This window comes from Lottia gigantea, assembly GCF_000327385.1.
Source record: "Lottia gigantea unplaced genomic scaffold LOTGIsca_35, whole genome shotgun sequence".
Taxonomy (NCBI): domain Eukaryota; kingdom Metazoa; phylum Mollusca; class Gastropoda; family Lottiidae; genus Lottia; species Lottia gigantea.
This window is the reverse complement of record NW_008709190.1, coordinates 536806-556522: the sequence shown is the minus strand read 5'-3', so window position 1 is coordinate 556522 and position 19717 is coordinate 536806. Positions and strand designations below refer to the sequence as shown.

The 19717-nt window shown below is 30.5% G+C and overlaps 1 protein-coding gene across 1 annotated transcript in view; it reads right to left on the bottom strand.

Moving 5' to 3' along the window:
- The window catches only part of LOTGIDRAFT_71238 (hypothetical protein), a gene marked incomplete at both ends in the record, with an annotated part of 28104 nt that extends 9260 nt beyond the window's left edge, over positions 1-18844 (bottom strand). The window contains 10 exons of the mRNA XM_009058608.1: positions 2085-2210; positions 6294-6386; positions 6715-6873; positions 7251-7382; positions 7808-7955; positions 8103-8224; positions 11683-11775; positions 12173-12285; positions 17905-18047; positions 18660-18844. Of these exons, the coding sequence (XP_009056856.1) occupies positions 2085-2210; positions 6294-6386; positions 6715-6873; positions 7251-7382; positions 7808-7955; positions 8103-8224; positions 11683-11775; positions 12173-12285; positions 17905-18047; positions 18660-18844 (1314 nt within the window). The remainder of the gene's footprint in view (positions 1-2084; positions 2211-6293; positions 6387-6714; positions 6874-7250; positions 7383-7807; positions 7956-8102; positions 8225-11682; positions 11776-12172; positions 12286-17904; positions 18048-18659) is intronic.
- Positions 18845-19717: the final 873 nt, after the last annotated feature.

Here is a 19717-nt window from a genome sequence, read left to right as displayed (position 1 = left end):
AAATGGTTATTTTCGAAAATTCTTTTAGAGATAGTACAATTTTATTGGCAACCACAAAAAGTTATTGCTCATTTTAAGTTTTTTTTTAAATCATTTAGCATCTAAATGAGATATTTTTTTTCAATTCTTTTTATGAAATAGCATTTCTTTATAATGTTAAAAAAAATCAAACAGCATGTCCAAAAGAAGAAATGTCACCTATGTCATAATGGGAAATCATAAAATTTGAAGTGGGTACAAATCATTCTTAAAAACTTTACAAAAAAGTGAGAAAAAGGATATATTTAAAGATATTAAGTGGTTCTTTTCAAGTGTGGTTCAGTTACCATCAAAGAAATATTATGTAGATTTTGACACCTCCATGTCATATTATCAAATTCATTAAAAAATTTCAAGAAATATTCATCCAAGCAGAACTCTTTCTACTTTTCAATATTCTAAGTAGCTTAGATCCAATCCCTTAATATTTTGATAACTTTATCGCAAGCCCTAAAATGTTATATTTACTTAATATCTTCATCATCTACTTAAACTTAAAGTCCAGACTTTTGATGGAGAGAATATTACACAACCCAGTAGAAAATTTTCTTATCACACAATTCTTAAAATGAAAAGGTTAAATAAGTCTAAAAGCGACAATGGAAAGATTGATAAACACCCAAAATGTTTTAGTAAAGTTAGTTGACCTAACTTTTACCATCAATAATTTTACCCTGAAAAAGGTTGTCATTCTTGCTGAGAAAATGTCAGAAATTTATTCAAACAAAATAGTCTTTTCGTTAAAATATTATTTAAAAAAACAGTAACATATTAAAGAATGTAAGAGTAACAATGTTAAAGATAATGGGAATAAAAATCTTGAAAATGTAGCAGTGGTTACAAAAGCAAAAAGTTTGAAAGGGGTAAACAAGTATCATCACTTTGACTAAATTATAAATCCCATAAAACCCAAAGGAAGATACTTTTTCAAGAATGAATTAGGTTTGGCTGCTATGACAATGTATGTTACATAGTCTATTATATGATCAGACAGAAAGAATGCCCCATTGGTAAGAGTTGAATGGTTCATACTGTATCATAAAACATAATACTAGGTATCTTCTTATATTTAGTGGGCCATTTCTCCCCAAGGGAACGAAAACCTGCTGAGACTTTTTACAAATTTAACATTGTAAATTATATGATCTAACTGAACTGACCCCATATACTATTTCTTTTGATTCACATTCCGAGAGATTTGAATTTCATAGTGTAATGTCATCAACTATAGTAACTAGTTTCTGCTACAATGCATTCCATCCAAAATTGCTTTACAACAACATGGAGTCAATGACACACAAAAAATATGCTAAAAAAAGCATTTGAAATGGTTACTGTTGACTCATTAAATGTGTCCATAAAATGGACCACCTTCTGATGACAAACTTATTGCTTGAAAAACTCTGAACAAAAAAAAAAGTACTTTTTCTTTATCTTTATCTATAAAAGAGTTTCTGAAAAACAATTTGTCAGACGGACAAATGATTTCTGCATGAAGATTGATGGCTTTTTTTAACTTCTGCACGCCAAACAACTGGTTGTTACACAAGTACTATTTAGGTCAGATAATGTGTACAGACTTCAGAAAGATATAAAAATGTGCCATTTGTGAACATGTATATGTATCTATCTATTCATTTTCTTATAATCTACAATTAACTAACTTTCTCTGTGAAAATTGTAAATTTTACATCATTTATATCTATATTGAGAACCAATTGAATTTTTCTTTCTTTAGAATTGGTGTGAATTTAAACAATAAATGTGATAATAATAACATCAAATGATCAATGATATGGGTGGTTGTGGGATATTTACAGTAACTTAATGAAGTATCATACCCTTGATTTATGTTTTATCAACTTAATAATCCAGGATTTATAACACGTAGTTTTGGAGTAGTCATTGATTTCAATTGTAAACATTTAAGGAATATACTTTATGAAGCTACAACATCTAATTGTGGTTTGATCTCATTTTAGAGTCTGCATATTTTCCTACAAACGTCACATAACAAATGTATTCATAATTAATAAGGGTCCTACCTGTAGTGAAAAGGCTCTAAGGGCAGGTATTGGTATAATGGCGGCTGTAAAGAAGGCTAGCATGTTACTTAAAGATGTCAATAAAACAGTAACACCTGTTCTCTTCAAACATTCTCCAGTTTGTTCCTGAAATTAAACATGTCAATATTCTTAATGATGCCTCAAATCTTCATAAAATTTCTTAAAAGATAGATCTTTACCAGTTGAAAGAGCCAAAATTAACTAATCTGAAATACTTTTCAGATAAAAAATATGACATCTAGTTCCTTAACAATTAAGCAAAAACTGTGGATGTTAGATTGTCATCAATACTAGGCTATTATATCTACATGCTAAAATGTCTTGAAATGACAGTCTAACCTTCTATTGTAAGTTAGTGTAGTAATCAAAAAATATTGCTGAAATTCAAATCAAACAAAAATTGCTTTTGATAATTTTGATAAAAATATTTGCAGAAAAAACCAATAGTATGACTTGATAAAGTTTTAGGAGTAACAATACAACAAAAAGTGAATGAAATGTGAAAAATAACCAGAAATATAGTGAAAATAGATAAAAATATAAATGAGAAAAAACAGAACTATATTTGTTAACTTACACACTTCAAATCCCTGTAAGCATTTTAATAAAAAAAAAATTTTTTTTTTTAGAATACATCGTCATGATTGGTGTATGTAATGATCAACATTGAAATCTTTTTTATCTGTTTCCAAGAAGCCATTTTGATATTGAAATTCACAGTGATATGGAGTTAGACAGAAAGGAAGGTCATGGAGCAAAGGGCGATATGTATAATAAATAGATTGAACATTTCTAAATTGCAAATCTTTTCTTATCTGTGCCTTGTGTTAACAGTATTTGAATACCATTGTAAATAGAGTACCTCTATAATTCTGAAGGAAAAACATTTCAAGTGTATGTCACACAATTTTAATGTTAACTGCATAAACAATTGTTCAAATTGTAGAATTTGGACAATCTTAATTGTTCCCTATTAAGTAGGCTCAGTCAATATCTTTAAATCAGAAAACAATGGTACATCAACCCTTTAAGGCAAATTCTAAATTAAGTTCAAGAATTTCAAGAGTTCACAACCAATGCAAATCCAAGCCAATGCAAAACACGTCATTTTGTTTACAGAGACAGATATGGAAACAATGTTAAGTTATCTCTCCTCAAAGCCCCCTAGGACTTCAACAATAACCTGTCCTATTCACAAATACTATATACACACTTTGATTAAGAGCATCACTTGCCAACAATTAAATGCTGTCTGTTGCTAGAGTTAACTAAAATAAACAGGAAATCTAAATTTTGGCATCCTCGCACATGGTTTAGTAATCAAATATGCCACACTAGAAACAAACTTTATGTAAGTCAGTTTCAAACCATGTTTCATGGTGTAAAAGAATAAAGAGAAGCTCTTATCATTTATGTTCCATCTTGTTCTTTCATGTGGCCTCCTTTTTAGTATCCACAATCATAAAACAGTGCTTCATTTCAGTAATCAAAGAGGCTTATGTTATATCATAACTTCATCTCTTTTACTCAATATTTTATTTTTTATACTAAAAACATTGACAATAAAATCAATTTATTACTTTTTTAGCTAAAATAGCACATGTATGAAAGAAGTATCATCCTTATGTTACTTTAATACAGATCATAAAACTTTATTTTTTTCATATAAATCTAAATATTTAGTTCTTAAAGGGGCACATTCTACTGTTTACTGGTAGGAACAAAAAGCTTCATAGCATTTACTTATTATCTTACTATTTCAAAAGTCTATAGCACATAAATCTCACCAAGCTCTACATTGACATGTGGTCACCAAAAATAATTTTCTTCGCATTAAAAAATATTGGGGACATATCTTGGGTGAAATTTTTTTTCTTGTGAAACCATAATGAAGTCAGATGGTTTGTAATTTACTAAAGGAAATTGGTTTTTATTATGTATGTTGGGTGAAGTGGTTTGACTTCCATCTGCTTTTAGGAGAACACCAGAAGGTCCAATTCATTTTATATTGTACTAAGTTTACCTTACACCTAGTAGACCTAATACATCATATTTATGATGATCTCAACCAACCATGGGTTAAAAGAGGCGCCATTAATTAAGTTGAACTTGTTTGAAAAAGTATCAAGACTCTCAATCCACTCCTTGATGTACTGACAAGATCAGGTATAATTGTCTTAATCACAACTATAAACAAAACCTACACCCTTTAACAAGTCATTAGCATGGCCGAGTACTTGGCTCTCACTAGTTGGATTAGGGCCACCCAGAAGCCAACGCTAAATCTTAACCGATTGGGTGAAATAGGTCAATCTGATTGGGGAGGTATGTATTAAAGTAAAACAAGTCGAGCCATTAAAAGCATTGAGTATATGTGATCTATAAGAAAAGAACTCGCTTTAGAGTGCAGGATAAACACTTGCAAGGATGTGCTGTATTTGGCTAAGCTTTCTCTCTCTAAGCTCAAGAGCTCCCTTATGTCAGGTAATGACATATGACAAATCTCTGAATACACAAAACTTGAATGAAAATCAAATTTACATGCAAGATCTTCTATTTTGGAGGTTTTAAAATTAGGCGTGGCAAAAACAATCTTCAATTAGGAGTTGTTAAAGTTTTTTCTTAGGAAGGTTGAGCAAGGACTTTGATTAGACAATTGCCTAAGCAAAGAGAAGATGATGTGGAAATTTAATTTTTCAGACCGAAAGCTGAGATATTAGTGGAGCAAAAAAAAAAAATTCATCTCACATTTTGGATCATTTTAAACAAAGTCATATTGAAACACTTTGAGCAGACACCCAAACACTTATAGAAATAAACATTCATTTGTCAGGAAATTTGGAAAAACATGACAAGTGTCAAGGGCTTTGTGAAGAAAGTTTGCAACGAATTAGACTGAATTCCTATTCCACTTAAAATTAATGGGAATAGAATCATGAACCTGAGTACTGTACCTAAATGTAATAGAAATCTGGTAAAATTGAAGAAATGCCACACACACGTGAAAAAAATGGCTAAAGGTGTATAGGTCTATCTCATTTTCTACATTCTAATCTCTTTTATAATCAGTTAGGAGGTGTAAACTCATTTGTTTTATTTACTCAATTTTTATTTTGGATAGAAATAGAAGATTTCTTTTTCTTCTCATTAACACAACATTATGCACTCTATTCTGATGATATAAATTCAACGATGTAGCCAGTCAAGGATAAATATCTGAAATTGACCTAATTCCATTCCATAAAGAGAGCAACAATTATTAAGCAAGTTTGTAAAAAATTTGGACATTCATCTATTATGAAAAGGATCAAATATCTGAAACACCAATTTCAACCGAAATCCTTATATTTTGAATTTACCTAGATGTACTTGATTTTTGTGCTAGCATGTCAAATTGACTAAAATTTTGTTCTAAATCAAAATGCATATGGGAGTTTTATAAGAAAATCCCCATATTTAGAGCATCTATTACTTCCATTTCTATCAATTTTTGAACTGAGAGTATCAATGTTTTGAAATAAATGGTATCTGCATACGACTGAGCATATAGTTTGATTATGAGACCCAATAAGGTGAGTAAAAGGCCAAAGTTAATCAGGGAAAAAAGGAAAAGGCAAATACAGTCTATGATGTCTTCCACACGTTTCCTTTTGGCTACATCAAACAAACGACAAGATATATTTGAAGTTAGAAACAACTGTGTTTTCAAATGTTGAAGCCATTATGGCTAAATTTACTATAAACATCGTCCCACGTGTGAGATGTAATTCATAGATTTCTACATGATTTCATGAAACACAAACACATAAAAATAAAAGACCTTGTGATCTAATCTGCTATCAATCAAGATTACCTTGAATTCTAAATTCAATATTTTTTTCTCAAAGCAGAAGTCAAAAGTTAGGTGAAGCTAGAAACCAATTGAAAATAGCTATCTTATTAGTTTGTTATATTTTAAGACAAATTAGTTTCATACTTTCACTATCTTGATGAATCTAGTATTTCAACTTTAGTAACTGATACCAAAATTTGTATTATCTATAGTACTAAGATAACTAACTACTCAGAATAATTGATGACTTCAATTTTGACCACACACAGGTTAAAGGGACTCTTCCCACTACTTTTAATCTCATGTGAAATAACAGTGAACTAAAATATATCTTGTAAAATATTGACTGAACTTACCGAGTATGGAATATCCTTGGCATGTTCTGCATAGGTATGGGCTAGCAGGAACATGTCATCTACTCCAAGGCCTAGAGCCAAGAATGGAATAATCTGAAATGAATTAATATATAAATAAATGACAAAATATGACAAGTAATATATAATTTTCCAAGAATGTTTCAATGTTTTTGATTGTTCTGTTTAATGAAGTTAGTGGAATAAACAATGGAATAACAAAAGAATAAAACAGTTGAATAACAGAAGAATAAAACAGTTGAATAACAGAAGAATAAAACAGTTGAATAACAGAAGAATAAGCAATTGAATAACAGAGGAATATAATATACTACAGAATTAGAACTAGCAAAGACATGAACAGAAGAATAAGCATATACTGAATGAACAGTAGAATAAACAGCTGATGATGATAATGAATTACCTGTGTGGTAGAGGCATTAAATTTAATATTAATAACAGAACAGATTCCCAGTCCTGCTGCTACTGATAATGATACCAATAATACTCCTGCCATACCAATACCACTCTGAGAATTAACAGCATCATTCCATTTTAATAAGGAAATTAATGCATATAAAAACTGAAAAGAGCAAAAAACAATTTTTACTTTGATTTTGTTAAATCACATTAGGATGTACAATTTTTAAGTTGTGATCACCATGATTTTGAGCCCTATTGTTTACTTTATATCAGTTAAAAGGAGGTACTCTTAATAACTTCAAATAATAGAGTGAAATTTCAACTATTTGTAGAACTATTTGTAGAATGAGAATAGGCAGTATTGATATTGTACTAATTCCATAATATTATCAAAATTCTCTCTTTAGATCACATTTTCACTTCAATACATGTAATTTTTTAACTAGATTTTTGCAATAAGAAGAAGCAGATGTAATGATGTTAAATACAGGTTTAAAAAGTATTAAAAATAAAGAACTATTCTTATTTGACACTTACCATAAGTACATAGCCCATAACAACTCGCACCACACTAATACTGGAGAAATCTCGAATTATGTCAAGTAATGAAGTATAGGAAAAGGCGTAGACATTATCTTGCATGGTGTCATTTCCAAACTGGTTGATAATCTATAAAATATAGAACTGAATTATTAACAGTAGTATTGATGTAAGATGCTTGAAAAAAATTCTAAGAGAAAAAATTTTATTTTTCTGACCGTGAAAGCATTAAGTTTTCTGCATTTCCTATTGTCATACAATAACATAACAAAAATTGGAAATCATGAGTTCCCCTTCAAATGGACAGATAGGCCATTTTTTTGACCAATCATACTTCAGTCTCAGAAACTGGAACTTTTTAGCTGAGCTAATCAGTAATAGTGTTCACAGCTCACTGTATTTTAAAAGGAATTGTGTGATTTTCGTACATTTCCAGTACTTCTGAATACTATTAACATATATTCAGGACTATATCAACCCCCCCAAAATGGCAAAAATTTAATAGTACTGGTACAGTATAATTTTCATAGAAAAGGATTTCAAAAGTTCCTTACCAATGAAAAGTTTCTTTGCCATGTTTCTAAGATTTCTTTGGCTTTCGCTCGAGACCATCTAATACTTTGAACTTTACTTTGATCTAAATAGTATTCATACAGACTCTTTTCACCCATTAGTTGCACTATGGACTGTAAGGCTTCAGCACTGAAAATAATAATCATGGTTTCAAACATTTTGATATTGTGATTTTCATTCTTAAAGCTAAGTATCCAAAGGTTGCTTTAAACCAATCTGAGGTAATTAAAGTGAAAATGTGTTAAATCATGAACTTGAAGATAAGTTAATACTTACTGAACAATATGTCCAGTTTTATTTTTTCGGACACCACCAACTATCATGTCTTCATCCCAATGCATAAATCTTTTGGCAAACCCATGACAGCCATTGGTCAATTCAGCACCGATATCAGGAGACTGGAAAATAAAAACATTGAAATGAACAGTTTAAAATCCACAAGTCTCAAATCAGCAAAACAAGAGATCTGCAACATAGATATAATGTGTAAACTGGAATGCATAAGAAAAACTGATGTATAAGTTATTAACAGTACAACTCTATATAAACATGACTATTTGAAATGTCTTGATTGTTCTCTGATGGAAATTAGAAGTCATCAAATGAATAACATTTCATTTTTTAAAGAGAAATTGACTGCAATTACACCTTCATCAGATAAAAGTTCAATATTTTATTCAATCTAAGACTCTTAAGGCTAAACAATTGAAATATTGTGTTACAATCATTTAGCCTGAAAATTGGGAAGGACACATTTTTCTATCACTTTTACACACCTTTCCTCAAATATTGTCCTCATTATATATTCTGATATTTTGTCAATTCAATATTACTATCATTCAATGCTTAATATCATGGCATCAAAAGGTGAAATTTGCAAAAAGTGTTTTAAGATTTTCTTCACATAAGAAAAGTAGTAGAGTTGATCAATTAAAGTGTAAACAAGTTAAATGTGAAAGGCTACATGGCTAGAAGAAATCTCATATCACTGTAAACCACCCACATTCAAGTGAAATGCAACAGAACAGACGGCAAATAATTTTGCATCTTAATTAGATTCTCTTAACCAAATATTCACTTTTTAGAGTCAGTTTTTGAACAAATTGAGTTTCAAGGGCTGTTTTTTATGCCAACTGTAATGGCAAGTTAATTTGTTTATATCATTGCCAGAGTGAGCTGTGAGGTAGGCCGATGTTTTGACGTTTGACTTCAATCTATAATGCAGCTCGACAAATTGCTATAATATTATGATTGAGTGTGCAACACACATTCCTGACAACGATGCTCGACACATTATTTGCATATCTTGAAAGAAAAATAAACAAATGGAAAAGTCAAGTGGTGAAAATGTGCAAAATGTGTCAAATATTAAAATAAACAATACAATTGTTTTTTATTCACTATTTTCTGAAAGTTCACGATGCAGTATGTCCAACTATTGATAACAGAGATAAAAGTTAGTTTTAGAATAAGTATACTAGTACTGGATATATAAATAACACATATGGTGGTGCAAAAAATTTGCGGCTCAGATAGGGAACTAGGTGATTTCTTTAGATTTTCCTCTCAAAAAAAAAGCTCAAAACAGCATAAGTCTAAAAAGTGATGATCCAAAAATTCCTAATTACTTTTAAATAAAGATGGGTTCCCTTATTTTCATATCCGAAAATGAAAATTCTAAAACATATATGAATAGACAGCAGAGACTTGGAAAAATACCAGTTTGTCTCACATATCCATAATTAATTCATAATTAGATAAATTAGAAGAGAATTACCAGTAACCGATCAAGAAAGGTCAAAAAGTCTTTTTTTTTTGTATATCCAGATTGTACATACATGGACATTTATGATTGGTTCAATTCATAATTATATGCAATAAGAACATAATGATATGATTAACAATACATGATAATTCATGAGAAACACCAATTAATCAAATAGTTTGCTTAATTTGAAACAAAAAAAAATAAGGAAGCCCATCTTTAAATATTTCCAATAAGCATTTATAGAATACCAGTATAAAATATCATGGACAAGTCCAAATAGTTTATATTATATATCTATTCTCATCAAAGTTAACATGGGCTTTAAACAGGCAGACTTTGAAGTCTTAAATCTGAATACAACTTTTCTTCCCAAACATTTCATTTCTACTTTCCCATTGTGGTGTTGTTTTCATGTTTTCAATGCCATTGTTTATTTTTCAAGGTAAAATCAACAATTATCGGTTAATAAGATTTTTCATAATAAAATTCAGTTTAAAGTAAGAGCTTTTGATATTTGAATTCCTCATCTTGACATCTATATGCTGAGAGATTTTTTACCCAAGTTTTATACAATCAAGTTAGTCAATGACCACGTTTGGTTTGCAACTTGATATAATTAGTACACAGGTCTACATCAAGGCTCTTATCTAACACCCCTGGTATTCTTCTGTCTCTATACAAACACAAAATTTCAAAAAGTTTTTGTGCACAAATTGCAAGACTTGACACCTTTCTGTGACAAAATTGTCTGCGCTGAATGGAAAGTCCCTGGCACGAGAAGCATGCCAATAACAATTATCTTTAAAATTGACACAATAGCTAGGGCAGGGAGGTGTTTATACGCATTTCTCAATATCTTCAATGTGATGATGGTAAGGCCAAGCCCTGCTATCATGCGTTAGTGAGAAAACACACATTCAGAATAGTATTTTTCAGGGTCTACCTCACGTAAAGAAAATACTCATTATCGCGAGGTGAAAGCCTGTGTTGATTCCTTGTGGAAAAAGCTTTAGAATAGATACATATCAGTCTTTAGTCAACACAGCAAGGATTGAACTCTGTTTCTTTTTACTGGTCACATTGTATGAAAAGAGCTTTAGGAGTCAATCCAAACATACTTGAAATTGCCATTAGATTTCAATAAATTCAAACCAAAATTTTTCAAAGATTGATATATTTGTGATAAGATGATTTTGTTTCAAAGCTCATTATATGCAACATAATTATTAATTATTTGAGATAATCAAACACTTTTCACAGGTAATTGTTAGATTTTTTGTCTTGACCATTAGTCAGTGATGAGTGACAACACTGAGTTTATTTAGTCCTGCATAGATTTGTAATTGACCAACAATTTTGCACAACCTATACTTAATGATCTAGTGTCATAACTTAATTCCTCTCAATAAATCCATAAAACTAAGTAATAATCAATTAAACTAAATAATTTTGAGACATGCCTAGAAGCGTGTGTCAATAATCATTTTATGTCTTATCTTATATAGAGGTTCTATGCTTTAGTCATGGCAGCCAGTAAGTCCAACTGATGAATAAGCTTATATACACTTGTTGACCAAGATAGAGACTTTTTATGCCATTCTAGCATCCAATAAATCCTCGCCAAAAACTGACATTTAAACTGGTTTGCCGATTATATTTTCCACTGATTGATATCCTACTAAGACGTACACTGCTCAGTTTATAAGACAAGCTACACCCTGTCATAAAGGTTGATATTTAATTAGAAATAATAATCAAAGTCTTTAGTTGCTCAGGTATCCAACATTAAAATCATCATAAAACATTTTCTAAACAAATATCAGTATCTTTGTTAAAATTAAAAACTTTCGCTTTTCATTACTGTAATCAAAGATTGAACTATAAGCAGTTAAATCCAACAGGTATGAACTATGTAAAATTTGAACCAAACTCAATTTCTCATCCAACCATTTTTGGCAAAATTTTGTGATAAGTGACAATTTATTTCATTAAGAATTTCAATCATGTGACATTTGACTGACAGCTATTGTTAGGTTCCACATTTTTGACACAATAATAAAAAAAAAACCTGAAGGAAAAAAGCCTTACCTGTTTTGTGTAATAATTTTTAGCAGTTTTGGGACATTCTGGATCTCTGGGGTCTAAACATTCTAACTCTTGATAAGCTGAAGATATTCCCGCCTAAAATTAAATATATAGATCTGATTAAAGGCCATGGTTTGCCATTTTCAGGTTGATTTGAGTTTTGATTATATGAAATATTCTTCACAACTTGTAGAACTGCATAAAAATTGCATTGTCCCTTCAAATATACTTCAAACTAGAAATTTCTTTTACTATATATTTCTTTTCTATCAATGGCAGAGGATAATTCTGTACACACATGATTTGAAGGCTCAAATTTGAGAGTGAGCTGTGAACACTTTTACTGATTATGTAAGCTAAAAAATTACTGTTTCTGAGACTAATTGGTCAAACAGATAGTGAACATGTCCCTTTAGGTGAATGGTTTTTTTTACAACTGCAAATTATAGAGATCCCATGCTTATGAATTCAAATATAAAAACAATGTACTTACCCTTTCAAACAGCTCAGTCATTACGTCTACTCGGAAAGTTTTAGGTAAATCATCAATCAGTTTTTTAGGATTCAAATTCTTCCAGGTTAGTTCATTGGGCATATTGAATGCTCCTCTGTAATAAGAGAAATGTATGGTATGAAAATATGGTTGTCAATTTTTAACTAGCAGTTCTCTTCCTTGAAGAAGTTAAGCAAGTAAATCATATTTCCACATAAGCAATCCTGATGATGGATCTTATGTCCAAAACATATGTCACACGTCAGATGTAACAAAAGTTAAATGGTCAATTTACAACATATACATGTATATGAGAAAGCATCAAAACCATTTTACATCAAATTTTGCATTCTGTCAATGACACTTAAAAATGCTTCATTTCAAATTATTCCAGACCAGAAATGCCAGAAATTGAAATGGCATCTTTTGGCATGAATAATAAGTACTTGGATGTGGTAATAGATTCAAACAGACACTTTGATTCCTGTCTAAGAGAGAGGTCTCTGATTTCTATAAAACATATCTGGCATTCCAATTAGGTCATAGAAGAGTTAACAGTTTGTAATGCTTGCTGATTCACTGGTACTGAATGTATGTATTCATTTCAGTTTCATAAAGCATTTGCTATTAGTTTATCTAAATAAAACAACTTTTTGCTGTTTCAACAAGTAGGAAAATTGAAGTCATAACACAAAATTAAATCCTCAAAAAAATTACAAAAAATGATATTTTGAATATATATTTTTACAATAGATATTTTATGATTTTTTTCCATAATTGATTATGCAAGATGCTCAATTCCTTACATCTAACTTCAATTCTTAATAGAAAGGTATTTCAACAACTTAATTTAGAATCAGGTAAAAGAAATTTCAGTATACAGCTATTTGCAGAAAATCAGGTATTTCAAAATGGCTTTCCTTTCTCAGCTTCCCTACTTTATCTTTTAGCAGACACACATTTTTTTTTATAAACAATTGAGGATTGTGTTTATACATTCTGTAAACTTTAAATTACTTTTTTTAAACAAAACTACCGTTTCTCTGGTGTGGTAGAGTGAAGCGGAATGGCTTTAGAAAAATTTCTAAATTTGATCTGTTTGTAAGAAATACTGTGAAAAAAATCACAGACTTAAGTATTTCAATTCCTGCAAAAGTTGCAAGAAAGAAAGTAAAAAAAAACTGTAGAAGAAATAAACCAGATTTAAAATAGTGAAATGTTTACAACCAGAGTAAAAAGAAAATTGGCCAACCATTACCAAGGTAAAATGATACAATTTTATTTAATTGCTTTAAGAAACAGCTTTAACATCACCTTGGTTTACTTAAAAACATTTTATGATGTTTAATTAAGGAAAGAAAAGGGATGGATATCTATTTGAGTTATATTAAAATGTGGCCACCCAGGTAGAAAAATATGAGATTATCTCTGTACATTTCCAGTTTTTCTATAAAACAGTAACTGAATACCACTAACAGTACAATCTATTCAGACTATTATATACTCAAGTATGCTGGTGAATTCATTTACGATAAAATATGCAACCCATTTGTACATTTTTTGTAGTTTAATAATTTCTGGCATACATCAAAATCTCAACGTATATAAAAGGACACAAAAATGAAACGTGTGCTTGCATAACTTAAGCTGAGTCCCACAGTAGCTGTTTGAGTTTTGAATCCCTCCTTATCTAAAGTATAATTTGTCAATATTCATCATGTCCTGAATAAAAAAAAACCTATAGTTGCCCTTCACCTTAGAAAGTTCATGAAAAATGGGAGAGGTATTCATTATCCATGGCTAATGACCGCACACCTTTTGTATGTCAGTCCCTCTGAAATGCAACATCTGACAAAAATATAACTATGCCCATATTGAGTCTGCTTCTTTTCTTCAGAAATCCCAGAAAAATTAGAGATTAAGGCCTGTCCATTTGGAAGAAGTCAGAGAAAAAAACAAAGAAAGAAAGAATACTCATTAATTCTCATTTCTCATTTTCATTTAGAATTTTCCTTTTGCATTAATCGAATGACGAAAAAAGAATTACACGTATTATTTTCAAAAATTGTATGAGTTATCTTATCTTTTTCTCTGAAAATGTGACATCAAAGAGACAAAGTAAAAAATCACTTAGTCTTGTCAAAATCAATTCATGTTAGTAGTTTCAACAAGAAATAGAACAGACTGACAAAGACCTCCCTCATAGATTTATTAGCAGACTATCAATTTTGTTAGCAACAGCCACTGGGCCAAGAAAATTAAATCAAAGCTAAACACACACATGAAGAGATATAACTTGTTTGAAGAGATTGAGATTAAAATCTCTTTAAGACACACAATTAAATCTCGATACAATTACAACTTCTTTCTTGGCAAATCAACATGAGTGTGCTACCATTAGGATATTCAATGTTGCGCATCACCATTCATTAGCAGACACAATTTGAGTATGATTGCTAAGATATGGTAATAATGTACTTGATAATGTTTCTTCTTGGGAGGCCTCGAAAATTAAAAATTACTGGTAATCAACTTGATATCTTTCCTCCCTTCAAACTCACAGCCACATTTTGAAATTGTAAGATATCAGAAAGTCTGCAAGTTTGGTGATGCACCAAGATACACATGTTGCCCGAATTTATATAATGAATAGATGATGATATTCTACATATCAAACGAGACACAATCTCCTAAACTTCAACATACATAAACTGAAAACTTCTCTTAAAGCGATTAAACATTTTTAAAACCTTAGAAATATCATTGCAAAGTTTGAAATCTATCAAAAGTCTCAGATAAACAAATTTTCAAATAACCTCTTAATGAAACTGAAAGATTACGAAAATAGAAATATCTTTTTACTGATTATTTGTAGAGAGTATGGGGGCTATCTTAACTGCCAATGAATATATCAAATAGAGTGTGGCACCAGTCTGCCAATTATTTTGAAAGCTGTATCACCAGTATGGCATTGGATACATTTCAATATATCATGAATATCTTTAACAAGAGCCAAGCAGGTGCTAAGTCTGCTATGTAGAGTGGTGAATAATCTTCATGGGTGGCCATCACATTGAAAGTATATACATATCACAATGACGTCTGTCCACAATATCTTTACAATGGCCTCTTATATGGCCACTCTGATATATAATATATTTCACAGCAAAATGGTGAAATTCAAACCAAATCCTAGGGTGAAGATATTTTTTACTAAGACTAATAATAGGTTTCCATTGTTGTTTAAGACTGGTCATTTGCCTTATCAAATTTCATCTTACTGTAGTAATAACATCTAATGGATTAGTCACTTCACTAAAAAACAATCTAGACCTTTATTAAAAATATCTTCATAGTTTTCACTTAACTATCTCAGTTTTCGTAAAGAATGATTAAAAATAGTAAATATGTATCTAGTCATTTCTAGTGTATGTTTATATGTTTAGGTAGCTTTATTCAGTCTAGTTTGTTTCTAAATTTGGAGTTGAAAAAATTAAAATTCAAAATGTCATAAAGGCAGAAAAATAGAGCCATAAGTCATTCAAATCACAATCAAACTAAAATTTAGACCCATTTTCATTTTCCTTGATTATGCATAACAGAAGAAAAGTGTCAATTCCTTCTCCTTTTAATTATCATCTTTGATTCTTTAATTTGTTCACTGAGATGTAAATTTCCAAAAGAAAATCATTTCAAATTTCAGTAGCAATAAAAATTTTCTTGAAAGCAAAATAAAAGATTTTCTCACAATTCTTCAAGTTCAAGCTCCAGTACAAGAATTTAATAGTTTTTTCATGTTGTAAAGTAAATATAAATAAATATATAAATAACTTCTAATGATATTGGGGTGGGCTTTAACTTTGTTTCACAACAATCTTACACTATAGTGCAATGGGTGCATTAGTTTTCTTTTGTATTGTTCCGTTTTATAATTGACTAATTCCCTACTTTTACATCTTGTTTTATGGTGTTTCTATTTACTTGAAGTCTTTTTTAACAGTAAGATTGATTTAAGATTGCATTGATCATGTTAAAGGATAATAGCTAAAAAAGAAACAGTCTTAATAATAATCTTGCTAAGCAGATGACAAGCTTAAACTGCTTCAAGAAATTTTGTTTATAGATCTCCAGTTTTCATCATTTCTAGAATTTTTGACAATAAAAATCTGCACTTTTTGAACAATCTTTTTAGTCTAATGGCAGGGAATGGTAAAAACCTTGATCATTTGTCCAATAATCATTTACAAAAACCTTTCTCAATTTCTGCCAACTAGAATACGAAACAGGATCTGAGTTTCTCATAATCTACTGACTATGTTATGAAACAAAACATGTCACAGTATTCACTGGTGTAGGTTTCGGTGCAAAAACTGTCAAATTACAAATCACATTAGAATATGTGGCATACACCCTGTAAGTTAAAGAACGTTTTAACAGAAAAATTTTCAAGTAAAAAAATTTACAATATTCAATAGATCTGATCCCTATTCTCTGCTTCCTTGTCAGATTCCAACATACATAAAACCTGAGAACATTTCTTAAAAATAAAAGTAGCTAGTGATTTAGGGTGTTACTTGAGAACCAAATCCAAATAACTTATGGGAGCTGTACAAAGCAGGGAATAACATACCCCTCAACTGTATTGTGGTACTGTGGGCTTTTGTCATTGTTTTGATAATGATATCTAGAGTAGGTTCAAGGTTTCAGGCTCCACTCTTGAGAGATTAGGCTTCTCATAGCTTAAAAATCAGGCCCTAAACTCAATTCCGATATCCCATCGGAGGAAGTGGGTAAGGCTAGATTGTTGGGCTAATCACTGAGATATACACTCCAAGTTTAGATATTTTTTAATTCCTCTAAAGTAAAAACTATGAATCATTGCGTATCTGGTGAAGCAGCTCATATCTATTGTTCTGGAACACCTGATTCAAATCTCATCAAATAACCAAGCCAATAACATTCAACAGTATATGGCAATATTCTCTTTAACAAGATGTAGAAATGCTATAATTTCAGAAGGGGCATTGAGGTAGTTGTGATTATGATATTTTCTAATAGGAATTTGGTATAATGCAAACATCAAACATGTAAAATAATAATGAAACTATGTTGGTTAATACAATACTACCATCATACACTGACTGTGAAATTTGATGTTTGTTCCTTTAAGATCATAATTACAGAAGATGTTCTTATTTCAATTGTAACAACTATTTCATAGTCATATAGACTATTAGAGAGAGTCAAGCATAGATTTTTTTATGAAACAAAATTTGTGATATTATAGAGCCTTTTATTTCAGACAAAGCTGTAAAAAATGAATGGATGCTGCAACTGTTATCATCATTATATTGAGTAAATAGTACTTTTAGTATGAATTTTTCCTAAATTGAGAAACTAAAGGGACTGATTACAGAGTCTTGTATATACGTAAATAGTCTTCAGAAGTATGAAAATTGCATAATTTCTTCAAAAATACCTCAAACTAGGAATTTCACTTTGTATTTCTATATATGTCTTTTTTATATATGGCAAAGTCTCAAGAATAATTCAAGACATACATAGATTTGAAGGCTCAACAGTATTACTTAGCTAAAAAAATTTGTGTTTCTGAGATGATTTGTCAAATGGATGGCCAACCTATACATCTTCACAATCCAAAGAATAAAGAGCAGTATATAGTAACAATGATTAGAAATAAACTTACGTGGTAGCAATAGGTCTTTCAGGACCCAGTAATTTAGATCCTTCCCAGAAACAATCTAATGGTGTCACAATAATACATGGTAAAATTTTTTCTAACATAATATCTAATATATCATACTCTAGCACTTGAAAATTAGCAGCATGACACAGATCACTAAACTTCCATGTACTGAAATACAAATTATATAAAATCATTAATAATATGAAATCTATCTAAAGAAAATTTTTCCTCAAGATCATACCAATTCTATATGATTCACAGGAGGGCTATTCAAAAAGTCTCAAGCTCAACTGCTCAACCACAAAATTGTTAATCAACTCACTACAAATCAATAAAGCCTATAAAAACTTGAATGAAAAACTTTAAGTAACTGCTGTCCCATCTTCATAGTGTCAAGCTAGTACAAACTTTATGAGGCGAATGTAATAGCTTGACATTTGTGAAGTTGCTGATGCCCATAAAAAAGTGAGAGTGCTGCCAGAAGCTGTTGAGGGAACAGCATGTGCTCAATTTGCTTAAGTTCCAGTAGCAATAGAAGATGCAGCCAAATCAGGCATTGAATTCATTCCCACCCTTTCTCCTCATAGGAATTAAATTCATCAGACATTAACTTGTTGCTGGAGCTCAAATCACCCTTATGTTTAACACCTATATTTTATAGAAACCTCTGTCAGATCTGAAAAGTTTGTTGTGTTCATTCAACAAATCCAACCAATTCTTTTGGGAGAATCACACCTTCCCTTCCCTGAAGTCAAATTGATATTTATTAACAATACTTACTGTCCGTCTACCTTGACACTGATTTCTGTTGCTTTCTTCACAGCCTCAAGATGTAATAAGAGTGATTCTTTAGTTAATATATTTGTTCCTTTCTTTGGTGTTTGTATAACTAATTCGTTTGAATTTCCACTTCCTTCTCCGATAGTTTTTCTGGTATACTCCAGTTCTTTTTCTAGTCTTCCGCCTTCTGTAAAACATAGAAATATTTGGGCATTAAGATAGAGTAAGATGTTTTCTAAAGTCAGTTTAAGTAGATTAGACCTAAATTAAATCTTGATCAGCTCTAGAAATTGGTTTTCTTCTCAGTTTTGAATTTCAGTCAGTCTGCACCAGACCACGTATTCTCGAAATTATCTTAGAGCTAGCCTGTCTTAGAATTAATGTTAGAAGATAAGAACCTAGGACATCCTAGCTCTGAGATCGTTTCGAGAATACGTGGCCTGGTTGAAAATTTAGTCTATCTTATATTTAGTTTTTGTTAAAAGCTTTTATAAAATTGGCCCCTGATATTCAAAATGTTATTTTTTGAAGTATTTAAGATGTGCTTAGCATTAAAATGTAATATTTCTAATATAATATTTAGTTTATAGGGTTGATTTTTTATATATGTAAATAGTCTTCAGAAGTACTAGTAATGTACCAAAATCCTATAATTTCTTCATAATTATCTCAACCTAGGAATTTCTTTCTGTTTGTATAGATGTCCTTTCTATAAATGGCAGTTTCTCATGAAAAGACAACTTGTCTTTTTAACTTTCAAACGCAGATAATTCTTGACACACATGGATATGAAAGCTAAAATTTTGACGGTGAGCTCTTAACACTATTACAGTATCTGAGACTAAAGTATGATTGGTAAAAAAAAATGGTGCAACTGTCCCTTTAAGAAACTGATAAGTGATTCTTCAGTTACACAAATCTAAAATATTTTTTAGGTATTTACATAAGTAAGTGTGTAGGATTAGAGACAAAAAAGATATCTCCAAAAGCAAAACATTGCATCAAAGATTGAATAGAGAATACACCCAATAATAAAACATTGACTATGGTGGTCTGTC